General features: G+C 38.4%; 2 protein-coding genes across 7 annotated transcripts; one reads left to right on the top strand and one right to left on the bottom strand.

Moving 5' to 3' along the window:
- Positions 1-438: 438 nt before the first annotated feature.
- On the bottom strand, positions 439-12193 carry LOC130717096 (amidase 1). 5 transcript variants are annotated; one of them, XR_009012245.1, is made up of 11 exons: positions 11874-12193; positions 11657-11809; positions 11240-11364; positions 10947-11072; positions 10170-10352; positions 9623-9770; positions 9339-9507; positions 8075-8209; positions 7783-7960; positions 5213-6757; positions 439-644 (listed from the first exon to the last, which is right to left on the bottom strand). XR_009012245.1 is itself a non-coding variant. In XM_057567208.1 (10 exons), exons 1-9 carry the CDS (start codon positions 11987-11989, stop codon positions 7826-7828), a joined length of 1290 nt encoding a protein of 429 aa, XP_057423191.1. In that variant the 5' UTR covers positions 11990-12193; the 3' UTR covers positions 4878-6757; positions 7783-7825. The 5 variants fall into 5 exon arrangements, 3 of the variants coding, with proteins under 3 accessions (XP_057423191.1, XP_057423192.1, XP_057423190.1); XR_009012244.1 differs by lacking the exon at positions 439-644 and adding an exon at positions 3734-4078; XM_057567208.1 differs by lacking the exon at positions 439-644 and having other exon boundaries at positions 4878-6757.
- LOC130717098 (NADPH-dependent aldehyde reductase 1, chloroplastic-like) lies at positions 2808-4329 on the top strand. 2 transcript variants are annotated; one of them, XM_057567211.1, is made up of 4 exons: positions 2808-3049; positions 3154-3530; positions 3703-4061; positions 4146-4329. In XM_057567211.1, exons 1-4 carry the CDS (start codon positions 2927-2929, stop codon positions 4166-4168), a joined length of 882 nt encoding a protein of 293 aa, XP_057423194.1. In that variant the 5' UTR covers positions 2808-2926; the 3' UTR covers positions 4169-4329. The 2 variants fall into 2 exon arrangements, with proteins under 2 accessions (XP_057423194.1, XP_057423193.1); XM_057567210.1 differs by lacking the exon at positions 4146-4329 and having other exon boundaries at positions 3703-4133.
- Positions 12194-14182: the final 1989 nt, after the last annotated feature.

Genomic DNA, 14182 nt, shown 5'->3' with positions numbered 1-14182 from the left:
AGGAGGAGGATTCCACAGCCATAAAGGTGGGAGATTGGCAGATCCTGCAAGCTGGGCAACAGTGTGGGCTACAACGTTTCCCTCTCTGGGAGTCCAGGTAAAAAACCAGAATGGAAATCTTCTCTTCCAAGTAGAAATGTCATGCAAAATATTTGAGATTTCTTTGATCTGTCTTTGACCATTGCAGGCTTCTATCAGGGATAAACAATCAGATTCAAAATGGACCTTTTGCAGCTCAAGATTTTGTGCAATTTGGACTGCCTCTCTTAAAATGATGGCTTCTGCCAAGAGGGGTTTATGGGCATACAATTTCTTTGAAGCACCACAAATAATTGAGCCAAGCTCATCTCTAAAAACATAGGCTCCAAAAGCTTTCCTTGTGTGTTGTGAAAAAGCGGCATCAGTATTGCATTTGAGAAAATGTGGTGGAGGTTTTTTCCAATTTTTGTCTGCTGCAGATTGTCTATTAGTCGGTTGGGAGTGGTTTTCAGAGTGGAATGCAGTCAAAAATTCACTGTGAAGAGAAGAAGCATTGAGTAGACATCTTGCAGGATTGGGATTCACCCCTTCAAAGCAAGCTTTATTCCTCATCTTCCATATTTCCCAAAGGATTATGCACAAGAGTGCAATAGAATGTTCAGCTCCTGGATCACGTTCATAAAGAATTTTAAAACTTTGCTCTAACCAAGAAGAGAAGAGGACATTTTGTGAATTTTGAAAAATCAGAGATAGGGGACTCCCAAACCAAACTGGCCTAGTCCAATCACACCCTAAGAAGGTATGGTTTATGTCTTCTATTCCAATCCCACAAATTGAACAAGAATCATCTCTACCCAAATTTCGTTTTTTCAGGTTAAGTTTCACTGGGAGAGCTCCGCTACAAGTCTTCCATACAAAAGTCTTAATCTTTTGTGGGATCCTTGCCCCCCAAATTGTTTGCCAGAGGAACTTGGAGGGGTGAGAAGAAGAGGAGGCCATGAGGGAAATTTGGTGTTATGGTCATTTTTTATTCTTGGAAATGTGGTACGTCCAAGATAGGAATCGTGGATCAAAAGAGAAAAAAATATATTCATTTTAGTAAACGTGTGTTTGGAGCAAGAATTCTAATTTTTTTAGATAGGATGAGAGATCAAATTAGTCCATGTAGTAGCTGATATATGAGCGAAAGGAGCTGGGATCCTCTCAAGTGTAAAAAAACTTGAGAGTGTCAAGTTTTACCATCTCACAATTAACTTTTGTGTAGATAATAAATGAAAAATAAAATAAAATAAAATTAATGGTGAGATGATGAAACTTGACACTCTCAAGTTTTTTTACACATGAAAGGATCCAAACCCGCTGATATATCCCTCCAGTTGCACCATGTCTGCCTTTGATCATTGTTTGAGGACGAACTTATCATTATTCACGTCATTTTTAATTTCTAAATGTTTAACTAATAATAAAAAAAAAGTCTAACTAAAAAAATTAAATTTGCAAAAGTAAAACCTTAATCACTAAATTAAATAACCTACTTCCTTGTTAAATCCTTCATCATCTTCATTATCCACCTTCATCTTCGTCATAAAAAAAAAAATTGTATTAGTTGTTTGAACTGTTTTACATGTACCCATCAAGAAAAAGATCATCATCAAAAGACATCATCAGAAGACTGGAGACTTGGAGAGAGATGCTAATCTTTATGCCATGCTAAAGGAAATCAACAAAGATCATGCTGGTAAGCAACTCATTGAAGAGTTTTAGAGAAGATATTCAAATGGAAGATCCAATTCTCAAGAATGCTCTGAAGCATAAGATAAGAAGTTCAACTATGTGCATATGCTGAATGCTAATCGTCTGTACCAAGCTCAAGAAGCTGTTGAACAAAACCCCCCAACCAGAAACTTCAATCACATTGTTATATCCTTGAGTTCGGAAAGCACACGAACCAGAGAAAGCTGCTTATACTGATAAGAATATCTAATGAGAGCACTTTTGGAAGTAAGCTTGTTTCAAAAGGGAAGCAAGCTGTAAAAGACAAGAAGCTGATCAAGGCTAAAAATGAACATAGGATCCAAGCTTCCTATAATTAGAAGAATCTGCTGAAGAAGTTCTGCATTGACTATGGCACTATGCCATTATGAAGATCTGAACAGTCATTTAGAAGAAGAGTTGTTGCTGAGATAAAGAGGTGTTGCTGATGGAAGCAACCAATGAAGAATTTTTTTTTTCCAAACATTTACAGACCAATTGTCACAACTCACAACTATCCAGGAAACTAAGGGTCTTATTATCTTGAAACTTTATGAGCACCTTAGATCTCTAAAGTTGCATGAAATGGAGCTGAATACGAAAGATCAACAAACATGATAAAGGAAAAAAAAATTGCTCTCAAAGCAAATGAGCAACTGCAAAGGAAGAAGAAATAGAAACACAATAAATCCATACAAGTTGAAGAAGAAGAACTAATCATCTGATGAACCTAAAGGAAAGTTACAAAATTCAGATGAACAAGAGCTTTCTCTCCTAGGAGTTGGTCAGATTCAAAGGATAATCAAACAGATGCACCCAAAACCAACCTCTTGTGTTGGTCTCTCCATACATTGCCCGTTTCTACAGACGGTTCCGCTGCATGCGAACTATACGACACGTCAACACCTCCTTCTGCCACATCTCATCACGTGGCACATTCCAATCCTTTATAAACATAAACCTCTTCATCTGCATGTCAATCTCAGATTCTCAGTGTATATGAAGAACTTGTCACCGCGTGGCATATTCAAACCCACGTGTATGTTCACCCGCTCACTCTGTTCATCCCCAAGATCTTTAACATCCATATCCACATTCTACTTTCCTTCCAAGAAAACCCACTTGAACTTGACAAAAACTCACTTTCCAACTTTTCAGAACCCTCATACAAGTTCCTAAGACCTTGTTTGTAAGAATGGCTTCTGGTGAACAGAAATTCCCCCCACAAAAACAAGATGCACAGCCTGGGAAGGAACATGTTATGGATCCAGTACCCCAGTTCACTAACCCTGACTACAAACCATCAAATAAACTTCAAGTATACACATTTTATACATTGTTTTTCTATTGTAATTGTAAACTATAATTTGATAAAATTGATTCTTTTTTCTTGTTTGATTTGTTTGCTGTGTTGATTTTCAGGGGAAGATAGCAGTGATCACAGGGGGTGACTCTGGGATTGGAAGAGCTGTGTGCAACTTGTTTGCCTTAGAAGGTGCTACTGTGGCCTTCACATATGTGAAGGGGAGTGAGGACAAGGACGCGAGGGACACACTTGAAATGATCAAGAAGGCCAAAACTGCGGGTGCTAAAGATCCACTGGCCATTCCAGCTGACTTGGGTTTTGATGAGAACTGCAAGAAAGTGGTGGATGAAGTTGTGAAAGCCTATGGCCAAATTGACATTCTGATCAACAATGCAGCAGAGCAATATGAGTGTGCATCAGTGGAAGAGATTGATGAGAAAAGGCTTGAGAGGGTGTTCAGAACAAATATCTTCTCCTATTTCTTCATGACAAGGTGAGTAGGATGGACTTTTTTCCTCATTTCTTGGGTAAGCACAAGTATCCTCCATCTGAGGCCACCTAGCTTCAGAAGGTCTTTTTTTTTTTTTTTAATTTACAAGGAGATTTATTATATTTTTCTATGGAGGGCGAAGAAAATGTGTTGATATTATAAATGTGTAATTTAGGCATGCCTTGAAGCACATGAAGGAAGGAAGCAGCATTATCAACACCACATCAGTGAATGCATACAAGGGAAATGCAAAACTACTGGACTACACATCCACCAAGGGTGCAATTGTGGCATTTACAAGAGGTCTCTCCCTTCAGCTGGTGAGTAAGGGAATAAGGGTTAATGGTGTGGCGCCTGGACCTATCTGGACTCCATTAATACCAGCATCTTTCAAGGAGGAAGAAACTTCTCAATTTGGTGGGCAGGTGCCGATGAAGAGAGCTGGCCAGCCTATTGAGGTTGCTCCATCCTATGTGTTTCTTGCCTGCAACGCATGCTCTTCTTACATATCTGGACAAGTCCTACACCCTAATGGTAAGAATCAAATGCTTCTGCACCAGAATCATGATGTGCACATTGACTGTGTCAGTTTACTAACATGGTAACTTGTTTTTTCAGGTGGAAACGTCGTGAATGCTTGAACAGCAGGGTAGTGTGTTGTGTATGGATGTTTGAAGAACTCAGCCACTCTGCATTGTAGAGATGGGACTTGGGAGGAATATGCTTTTGAATATAGAAACCTATGAAAATAATGTGTATTTTATGGCGAAATGTATGTTAAAAGTATAAAACTGTGTATTAAGATCAAAACGCCCCTTGTTACAAGGATATGTTTTCTCCTTCTACTTCAGGCGATTTTGAACCTACTAGTATAGTCAGGGGCGGACCCACGTGCAGTTCAGGGGGTTCAGTTGAACCCCCTGAAAAAAAAAATTCCTACCTACCCCCTATAGTAATTTATGTTTAAGTTGTTGATATATGAGTTGAGTTATGTTGCTAGTTATTTACCATGCCAGGTAATTAAATTCGAACAGCATGATTTTTCTCTTTTATACATGGTAATTGCATGGAGTTAACCCTTTCTATTTGCTACTTGTTGTTTGGGCGCTTAACGCTATTAGGCGATGGAGATCCTTCCGCCGAGGCATAGCTACTCGAGTTGGAGATCGAGTTGTAAGCGGTGGAGTAGAGGTATGAGAAGCAGCTTTGCTTCTCTTCTTGTGGATTATGTTGGAGTCTCTTTTACTTTATGAGAACTCTGTTATTAAAGTCTTGCTTCCGCCACTGTTAAAGTGCGCATGTTTATTCTGAACCTTACTTATGGTATTGTAAACTATTATTACTGTATATCGGGAAACAAGTTATCTAAATAAAGTTATGGTATGTTTCCAACCTTTTAGCCGAAGTGTTTAGTTGTTTTACAGAAAAAAAATTCCCTTGGTTTTAGGGATTGCAGATTGGTCCTTAGACTTTGTTAGGTTACTAATGTGACTCCTCAGTTGAGAAATTGGGGTGTTACATGCAAGACCCACCAAAAAATAGACAAGCTTCAACCACTATGCAAGCAATATACAGAATCAAAATTGACCCAAGGCATCAACCATTCAACCAAATTCAACAAAGCAGAGGAAGAACAAATGAAAGGAAAAAAGCAACATAAAAATGATGTGGAGGAGCGCGGGTACCTGCGGTGGTGGCCGGCGGTGGAGAGGCGGCGCACGCTGGAGAGGACGGCGGAGGAGAGGACGGGCGGCGCTGGTTTCCTTCTCTGGTTCCGTTCGTGAACCCTTGAACCTCTTCTCAGGTTCTATTTCTTTTTCTGCGTTTTCAGTTTTCACGTGTTTTGGGTTTTCTTTTTTTTTTTTAATGGCCAAAACGACGTCGTTTTGGCCTGGATTTTTTTTTTTTTTTGTGAAACGGGTACGCACCGGGTACGTACCGTACGCGTACCCGTAGCGTATTCGTACCGGGTACGTACCCGGTACGGGTACGCGGCCCAACATCACGTACCCATGCTTCAGAGACCAGGAGCTTTCGGTCATGGGATGATTAGATATTTAGATGATATTGTATTTTACAATTTATTTGCCTTGTGATTCATGGCCCATGGTGCTTGGTCTGATTGGAGAAAGCGTGAGATTGCAGGTTGTGTTTTGGGATCTTTATTGCTGCATTTTGACAGCAAACAGCTAGAAGAAAGCTAAGTCTCTTGTTGTTAGTCTATGAGTTAAATGACAATGAGTTTCTCATTTGAGTTAAGGTGGAATAGGTATCAGGGAACTTCCTTCAGTGTTGCTTTGTTCTGTAAATGACACTGGGTTTGGAGTGCTATACCAACACTGGTTTTTGTCTACTAGTGTTGGTTTTCCTTGTCTATCTTTTGTAAATATTTCTTGTACTTTTTTGGGTTAGAGTACCCTAGTACTCTATTCTAATACTAATTTGCTTATCCAAAAAAAAAACAATTTACATACACTGATACACTAGTTTGCTTAAAATGGGAGTAATTGGTTTGAGAATTGAGAGTAATTGGTTTGATTTACATGAGGGTAATTGGTTTGATTTTAATTTTACAAAACATTCCAGTTATTTTCAATTTTACATGAGAGTAATTGGTTTGATTTAAATGGTTTGATTTAGTAATTGGTTTGAGATTGGAATTTGAATGAAAATGTTTTCAAATTGCTCAAGTTTGTCATGAATGATTTGTATATAACTTCATGTATGAATCTAATTTAAGTCTACTCTATCTTGTGAAGGTCATGGATAAATTTTTAATCAAGAGAGCAAGGTCATCAAGTGAGCAATGTGGATCAAGCTTATTGTTCAACGATTTCAGAATATGAAATCGCGTAGAGGACAACTATGATTTGTATAATTTCTGATGTATAAACATATTACAGTTGTTTTTAATTATATTTTTATCGATGTGTTCATGTGAAAAATTTGACCCCCTGGCCGGAGGGTCCTGGATCCGCCACTGAGTATAGTCTTTAACTCTTTATGAGTTGTGACAGACAGACCAAAGACTTCACAGTTGCATGCATGTCTTAACATATCGCTAGCTGCACATTATGTGGCAAGTAATTACCTAATTCAGATAATCTTATAACATTCGTGGGTCACAAAAAGTTGAAAAAGAAAATCACTGTTATATTGGCTTTTCCCACCTTTCTTGGTCAACTGATCTCGTATCTCTCAAGTGCAGAGCTTGGCAATGGCAAGGAGGACTTTGAATCAGATATTTGACCACATAAAACAAAACTAATTAGGAGAAGTGAACCAAACAAAGTCCAAACTGGAAGCTACCAAAACGAAAAGAAGAAAGATTTTGCACTGTGAACAAGGTGAAAATGAGAGATGAAAGAAATATTCAAAGACATACCAAACAACAAAAAATTTGCACAATGAAAAGAGCAGCCAGATGGGAAAGGAAAGAATTGTTCAAAGACAAACACCAAAATAAAAGAATTAAGCAGCCAGGTCGTCCTAAAAAAAACCAAAATCAGCAAAAGCAAAAGAAAGAGGAGCAACCGAGCAAGCATTACACAATGTGATGATTTTGGAGATAATATAAGTGAAATAGACCCATATAAATGCCTTGATCTTTTGGGGGAACATGTCTTGTTAGTTTCTCTTGCTGGGCCAATGATTTGGCAATGATACTGGTCCCCCTTCCTTTATTGGCTCCCCTCGTCTTTCCAAACACCATGATGAACAATGATGAGGGGAACTATTATAACTTCTCATGAAAAAGTATAGTTTCAAGTGTTATGAAAACCTTTGAGTAGATATGAATTGGATATGGTAATTAAAAAATAGACCCCCTCTCCACTTTGATCTTATTTAAGAAAGGAGAGAAAGATCCTATCCTATATAATTCGAAGGCAAGGCGCACTAAAGAGCATAGTCAAAATTTATGACTTCATGAGGTCATCTTCCTTGTATATTTTTAGTGTCCTGATTCAAGTAAGTGATGTAACCATGATCCTATTATGAATTGATTTCTTGTTTTTTATATTATGACAAGAAGTTAAATTAGTCTACATTGATTACCAAAGTTACAGAAATATTACACCGTTTAAAAAGTTGAGAAAATGAGAACTGATACACTGTATTTAACATGAAAACTCTCAAACAAACAAAGGGAAAACCATGAAAGAGAATAGAAAAGTTATCATAAGTGGAAGAAATTACAACTTCCATACATTCATAAATTTCTTTGCCTCAATTTGAATAGAAGATTAATACTTACAATGACATACTCGCAGTCACATTAAAGTAACTTATACTGTCGGCTAGGCTGCTTCCTGTTCTTGAGTATTTTTAGAAAGACTCTCAACAAGGTGAAGCAAAAATCTATCTGCACCATGTCTGGCCACCAGGGAAACTGATACAGGAAGATTGTTATACACCCCGAGCGGTATGCTTACCTGCAGAGTGTCGGGAAAAACTACTATCAAACATTCTGTACTGGAGTTTAATTGATTAAGGAAAACACAGGATTATAAGTGTCTCGCAAAACACATAACACACGCAGTGAGAACCTGGCAAAATCCAGATACTCCAGCAATGGATAGCAGGCTGAAAGCCCTTGCACGAAAAATATCTAATTCAGATGGATTTGTTTGTAGTTTTGGTGGAGGACCTGGAACTGTGGGGATCATGAGAACACCAAAGTCCTGAAATTTTCACATACAAATCGTCACACTGACTTCATGACAAGGCAAGCTTCATGAAAAATAATTGGTTACTTCAAATTTGCCAAAAGTGCACATCAGAAATCTAAATGACATGACCACCAAATTGTTCAAACCCCACAAAAAAGCAACTTGGAGCTATAAAGCTTTTGCCATAGCAGAGTCCAGGAAAGGGTCAGACCTATGACGAGAGATTGATTCCAGTGTATAGCGCCCACTGTGGCAGAGTCCTGGAAAGAGTCGGACCCATTATAGGTCTATTATAGGCAGTCTTACGTAGTATTTGCAAGAGACCAATTCCATGACTCGAGCCTGTGGTCTCCTAATCACACGAAAACAGCTCTAACTTTGTGCCAAGGCTCCTATTCTCCCAAATTCATAGACAGTAATATTTTGGAAACAAGTCTACACCCTCCTCCCAAATCATTTTAATAAGAAACACTCTTACTAGTCCGAGTTCTCATATGAAAAGAATTAGTATAAGGACAGTTGACACCTGAGCAAGAAAGATGACCAATGAAAAATAACCAATAAAAGAAAAAGAAAGAAAAACTGTACTGTTTCAAGAAGGTACACTAGTGACAATGCCACTTTTATTTTTAATGCGTATAGTACACAAAGGAGATTGATTGTGAGAATCTACAATCTTCATATATGGAATTGCATTGTTTAAAAATATAGGCGAGTTGAACAATGAAAAAAAAAAGACAGTGCATGTGATTGTTACTTTTGAAATATGAAAAGGCTTAACAAACTAAATGTAAAAACGAGGAGAGTCTCAAATAATCACTTCAAATGTGAGATTGATCTATTGCAAATGACAAGCGATTTGAAAATTATTTTTTCCATGGATTGGAAGAAAGGAAGTTTCCTTTTATGAAGATAAGAAGTGAATTTCTATGAGGAATGGTTTGAGCATATATATAGGCACGTATATGGCCTGATCCTGATGAACATATAACTAAAATGAAACATTCATCTGGTTAAATCTGTTGTTGATCAGTAGGTTTATAAGGATTTAAAATTCTCACAATAGACTATTGTTTGCATAACCCGTGTGTGTCTGAGTGTGTGTGTGTGTGAGAGAGAGAGAGAGAGAGAGAGAGAATACCCCAAGAAGAGCACTAAGAGCATCATGCAGCTCTTTTTTTACAGATTGACAAATATCAATGTCTTCCGCGGTTGAACTTAGGGCTTCCGAGACACGGTCTGAAATTCCAGGACCTATATTAGGTTTCACTGCACTAACCCATTCGCTATGATTATTCTTGAATTCATACCTACATTTCAAATAATAAATAAAGCAAGGAATCAATTTTCAATTGAAGACAGTTCACAACCCACTAGAAACTCAGTCATCTTGGCCGAAAGTTAGGGATTGACTGGTGGCTACACCTCTGAAGCTGCCGCATGGCACTTGAGAGTGCAGCTAGTGATGGAATGTTATATACTTGGTCTGTATTCTCTTTGGCCATGAAATGCTTTAAACTTGGAACGTTGGCCTTCACATAGTCGCCAAGGATTTCTTTCTTTAATACATTACCTATGATGGAGGATACAACAAAATGTTTCTCACACAACAAAATTAAATTGTTTCAAACATTATATGAACATAAAAAATGGGGGTGGGGATTCTCTCCAAATTGATGATGGTGTACATGTAATTTATCAGTTACTTTTTTCCTTAACCAATTTAAACCATTAAATAATAAAATCAGTGGCTGGAAATGTGCTGGAGGGAGGCTGGAGAGAGTACAGCAGGAGAGGATCCAAGCTCAAAATTGGGATGAAGCAGCAGATAGATTCTACCATATTAAGAAGGGAAAAATGAATCCCAAATAATTTAGAAATTTAGAATTTAAAGATTTGAAAATTCATTTTTATAATTAACAAACAATTGCACTAAATTAGCAACAATAGGTCTATTTGATAATTTGCTCACCACCATATAACTTCGTAACTGCTTCAATAACAGTTTGTGTAACTACATCATATGGAGTGCTTGAAAGCTGGAAACAGTCCTCTGCGATGATCATGTAGGTAGGTCTAGTAGGTGCTACGTCCGGCAATTGTAGAAGTACCTTCCCAACTCTGTTCAAAATAGTTGGATTCCTAGCAAACCAACCTAGATGTGAAGATGAGAAAAGAAAATTAGTCCCGAGAAGCACCCAACATATTATGACATTAAAATTTCAAGACCACTAGTCACTAGATGTACACCAGGCAATGAAGTCTAAAGAGGTGATGTTCAGACCTAAATATCAGAGAAAGATGAATCTTGTGAAAGATAATAGATACCTTTTAAATCAGATAACTAGAGAAAACAAGTATTCACTCATGCATGATCTGCGTTTTCACCAGGTATATTTGACTCAGAGCACATATGCAAGCAGATTAAAACCATCAAGGTAAATGCGTACATTTAATTTATGCAACTGTCAGTAAGTGCCTTGAATTGAAGAAAAAATCTCTCAAGCATTACAAAGTTTAAGAGAAACTGAAAACGAACTTGCTTGTAAGTCCCCAAAGAGATTATCTAATCCCAATGTCATGAAGAACAATATTTACAATTTTTAAAATAGAAATTATGAGAAGTACCATTATCATAGCCGTCAGTGTAATGTGTGTGTGAATGTCATTCACCGTTATCCTCTGAACTGAAATAATGCATTGACCCAAAAATAGAGATTTAACATAGCTAAAGTTAGTGAATTATTACCCACAGTATCAAAACTCTGTGCCATTGGAATAACCCCTGATGTTGAGACAACACCATGAGAAGGACGAAAACCATAAATCCCACAATATGATGCAGGCACTCTTACACTTCCTCCAGTATCAGTTCCTTCCATTTAAAAAAGAAGAAAAAAAAAATACTTCGAGTTATTAATAAACCGGTGCCAAAAAACAACTCATGTAAAAGAAGAGTAGCTCACCTATCAAGGAAAAACATGATAAAACTTCAACCCAAGGGATGCCCAAAATAACTCATGGAAGAGACTAATAGCTCACCTAATGCGAAATCAGCAAGCAATGCACCAACAGCAACAGCAGAGCCACTAGAAGATCCTCCAGGAACACGATCCGCTGCACAAGGATTTCTAGGCGTACCATAATGAAAATTCTCGCCGTTTATACTGCCAAACCACAGTTCCTTGTTATATGACTAATCAAATCATTCACACGCGTAATAACAGGAAAAAAAATACAAATTCTCATAGGATCAAAATTTCCATAAGGATAAACTCTTAAAATGAGTTTATATATAAAGTGAGTAAGAATGTATTCATACTTGATTCACAATTAAAGTGTAACTTATATACATTTAATTCAATTTCATTTTTTGATGGTTCCTAGCTTCTAAAAATCAATCATTGTTTAGAATGAGTGAAAAAAAGTGAGTAACAAAAGGGGAAAGAAAAAGGGTACCTGTAAGCCATTTCATCCATGACAGTTTTACCAACACAAGTGGCACCAGCAGTGAGGAGAGCCAAAACAGTTGGAGCAGTGGAGGTAGCAACTGGATGAGTCCTTGCCCAATCAGGATTCCCAAAACCAGCTACATACCCTTTCACATCAAATCTGGCATATACAAACAATAAGCACTTGGTTACAAGTTCAAGATGCATCGAGTGAGTGAGCTTACATGTCTTTGACTGCAAAAGTGAGTGAATTGAGGGGAAGAGATGGTGAAGAAGGAGAAGAAGTTGGTGGTAACATGAATTTCTCCATGAATGCTCCATAGCCTGAGGCTGTTTCCATAGCTGCTCTGCTCTTACGTTCCCAACAACAACCCACAGATGATGATGATGATGATGATGATGATAGAAAAATGGTGGTTAAACGCTGCGTTTCGTTTTGATTGGCCAATCCAAGTATGAATGGGACGCAGATTACGCAGTCAGAATATTCGAGTTGTGTTCGGTTAAGAGAAGTGGGACAGAAGGAAGGAGAAATAATAACTCCTATTTTGTTTGGTTTAGGAGGGGAGAAATTTTAAACCAATTTTATTAGGCTTAAATAAGTTTTTGGTCCCTAACCTTTATCAAATGCTTGGTTTTCGTCCTTCGCCGGAGAAAAGGTGGGCTTTAGTCCCTAACCTTTGTCAAAAGGTTTGGTTTTGGTCCCTCCAGAGCTTTGAGTCAACGCCGGAGCTCCGGTAGCCCATGTGGCATAGCCACGTCAGATTAATGAGGCCAGGTGGAATTTTTTATTTTTACTTTAAATTATTAAACAAAAATTAAGGTACATCATCACTTTCAAAAAAAAAAAATCTGGTACATCATCATCTTCATCCAAGCCATCACCTGCAGTCCTTCATCATCACATTCATCCTCAAACCAGAAAACCAGACCAGAAACAACAACCCCTCAAAGCCATGATCAGAAAGGGATGAAGGAGGAACAACAACTCCAAACTGTGGTCGTGGGTCTTCGATCGCGTCGCAACAGCAGGGGTGTCGCACCTCCGCCGGAGCCGTCCATCTCCGCCGTTCTCCACTTCGGGTTTCAGTAACAACCATCGTGACCCCAGATCCAACCTTCATCTTCTTCACCCTTCACATCGATCATCTACCTTTCACCCTCTGTTCATCATCTCTTCTTCTTCACCAGTTCACCATCCATCTTTTAGATCTCCAAATTTCACCACCCAAAACACCTAAGAACCCAACTCTCCTAGATCTGCCTGGTTGTGGAGTAAAAATGGGTCATTTGCCTCTCTTCTGTGTCGATTTGGCCTCCAGAGTGACGATGGGTATAGTGGGTGGGGATTACGAGTTCAGGGTTGCAGTGGGGGTTGCGGGTTGCGGCTTCTGGTGTGCGGTAGCCGGTGGGTGAGCATTTGTTTCGGTTTGGTGATGAAAGTACTGGCAGCGAGATCAGGCATTTTGCATGTTCTTCAATCTCTTGAATCAAACCCATTTTACTATGAGCTCATTCCTTTCATCACAAACTGAATCTAGACAGTTTCGTGCTGAGAACTTTTCCTTTTTTTTTTTGATTCAAAGTTTTGTTCATTTATTCATGGATGTATATAGTGTTTCTATAAGAAAAAAAACAACTTAGAAATTTTGTACAATCTTTAATCCTAGTGAATCCTTCCTTCCAATGTGAATCCTTCCATTTTCCTTTTTCTGAGTTTGTATGAAAGCTCTGTGCCAGTGCCTATGGTGTTAAGAAATGTTTAAGAAGATGATGGATTTAATTATAGTGTTAAGAAGTAGTAAATTTTTTTAGAATTTAAATTAAAAATAAAAAAAATTCCACCGGGCCTCATTAATCCCATGTGACCATGCCACATGGGCCACCGGAGCTCCGGCGTTGACCCAGAGCTCCGGAGGGACCAAAATCAAACCTTTTGACAAAGGGTAGGGACTAAAGCCCACCTTTGCTCCGGTGAAGGACGAAAACCAAGCATTTAGTAAAGGTTAGGGATCAAAAACTTATTTAAGCCATTTTATTTTTGTTGCCCTTTCGAATTTTTAGAATTTTTTTTTCCGAAAATAAAAGGAAGACCACTAGCTAGTACATCAAAAAGAAGGTGCTGCTATAATCTTCGACCAAAAGCTAGTCAACACTAGAGGGAGGTTGGTGATGACGAATGAGGCACCTATGAGACGCTCTCACTCTCTTTTTCGCCGAAAAAATTTGCAATGACATTACCTTCATGAAGAGTACGGTGCAATGACACCCTCTAATCCCTCCTCAAAAGACAACAAATTGGGCTTATTATGGACGCACACCCGATGACACTTAGGAACACGCTCTGACGGATGAGAGAGAGCGCAAAAATAGAATCGGTATGTGGTCGTAACTTGACGAACCCCACCTCTCAACAAGGACACAAACCATGCAACATTGCAAGCAGCTCATCCCGAAGAATCTCAGAGATCCCAACAAAACCAAAATATCCAACCAGCCGAACCCCACAATCACTGCAAACAACACCTCCAAA

This window comes from Lotus japonicus, chromosome 5, assembly GCF_012489685.1.
Source record: "Lotus japonicus ecotype B-129 chromosome 5, LjGifu_v1.2".
NCBI classification, from domain to species: domain Eukaryota; kingdom Viridiplantae; phylum Streptophyta; class Magnoliopsida; order Fabales; family Fabaceae; genus Lotus; species Lotus japonicus.
The sequence above is the reverse complement of the archived record's forward strand: the minus strand, read 5'-3'. Positions and strand labels throughout refer to the sequence as shown.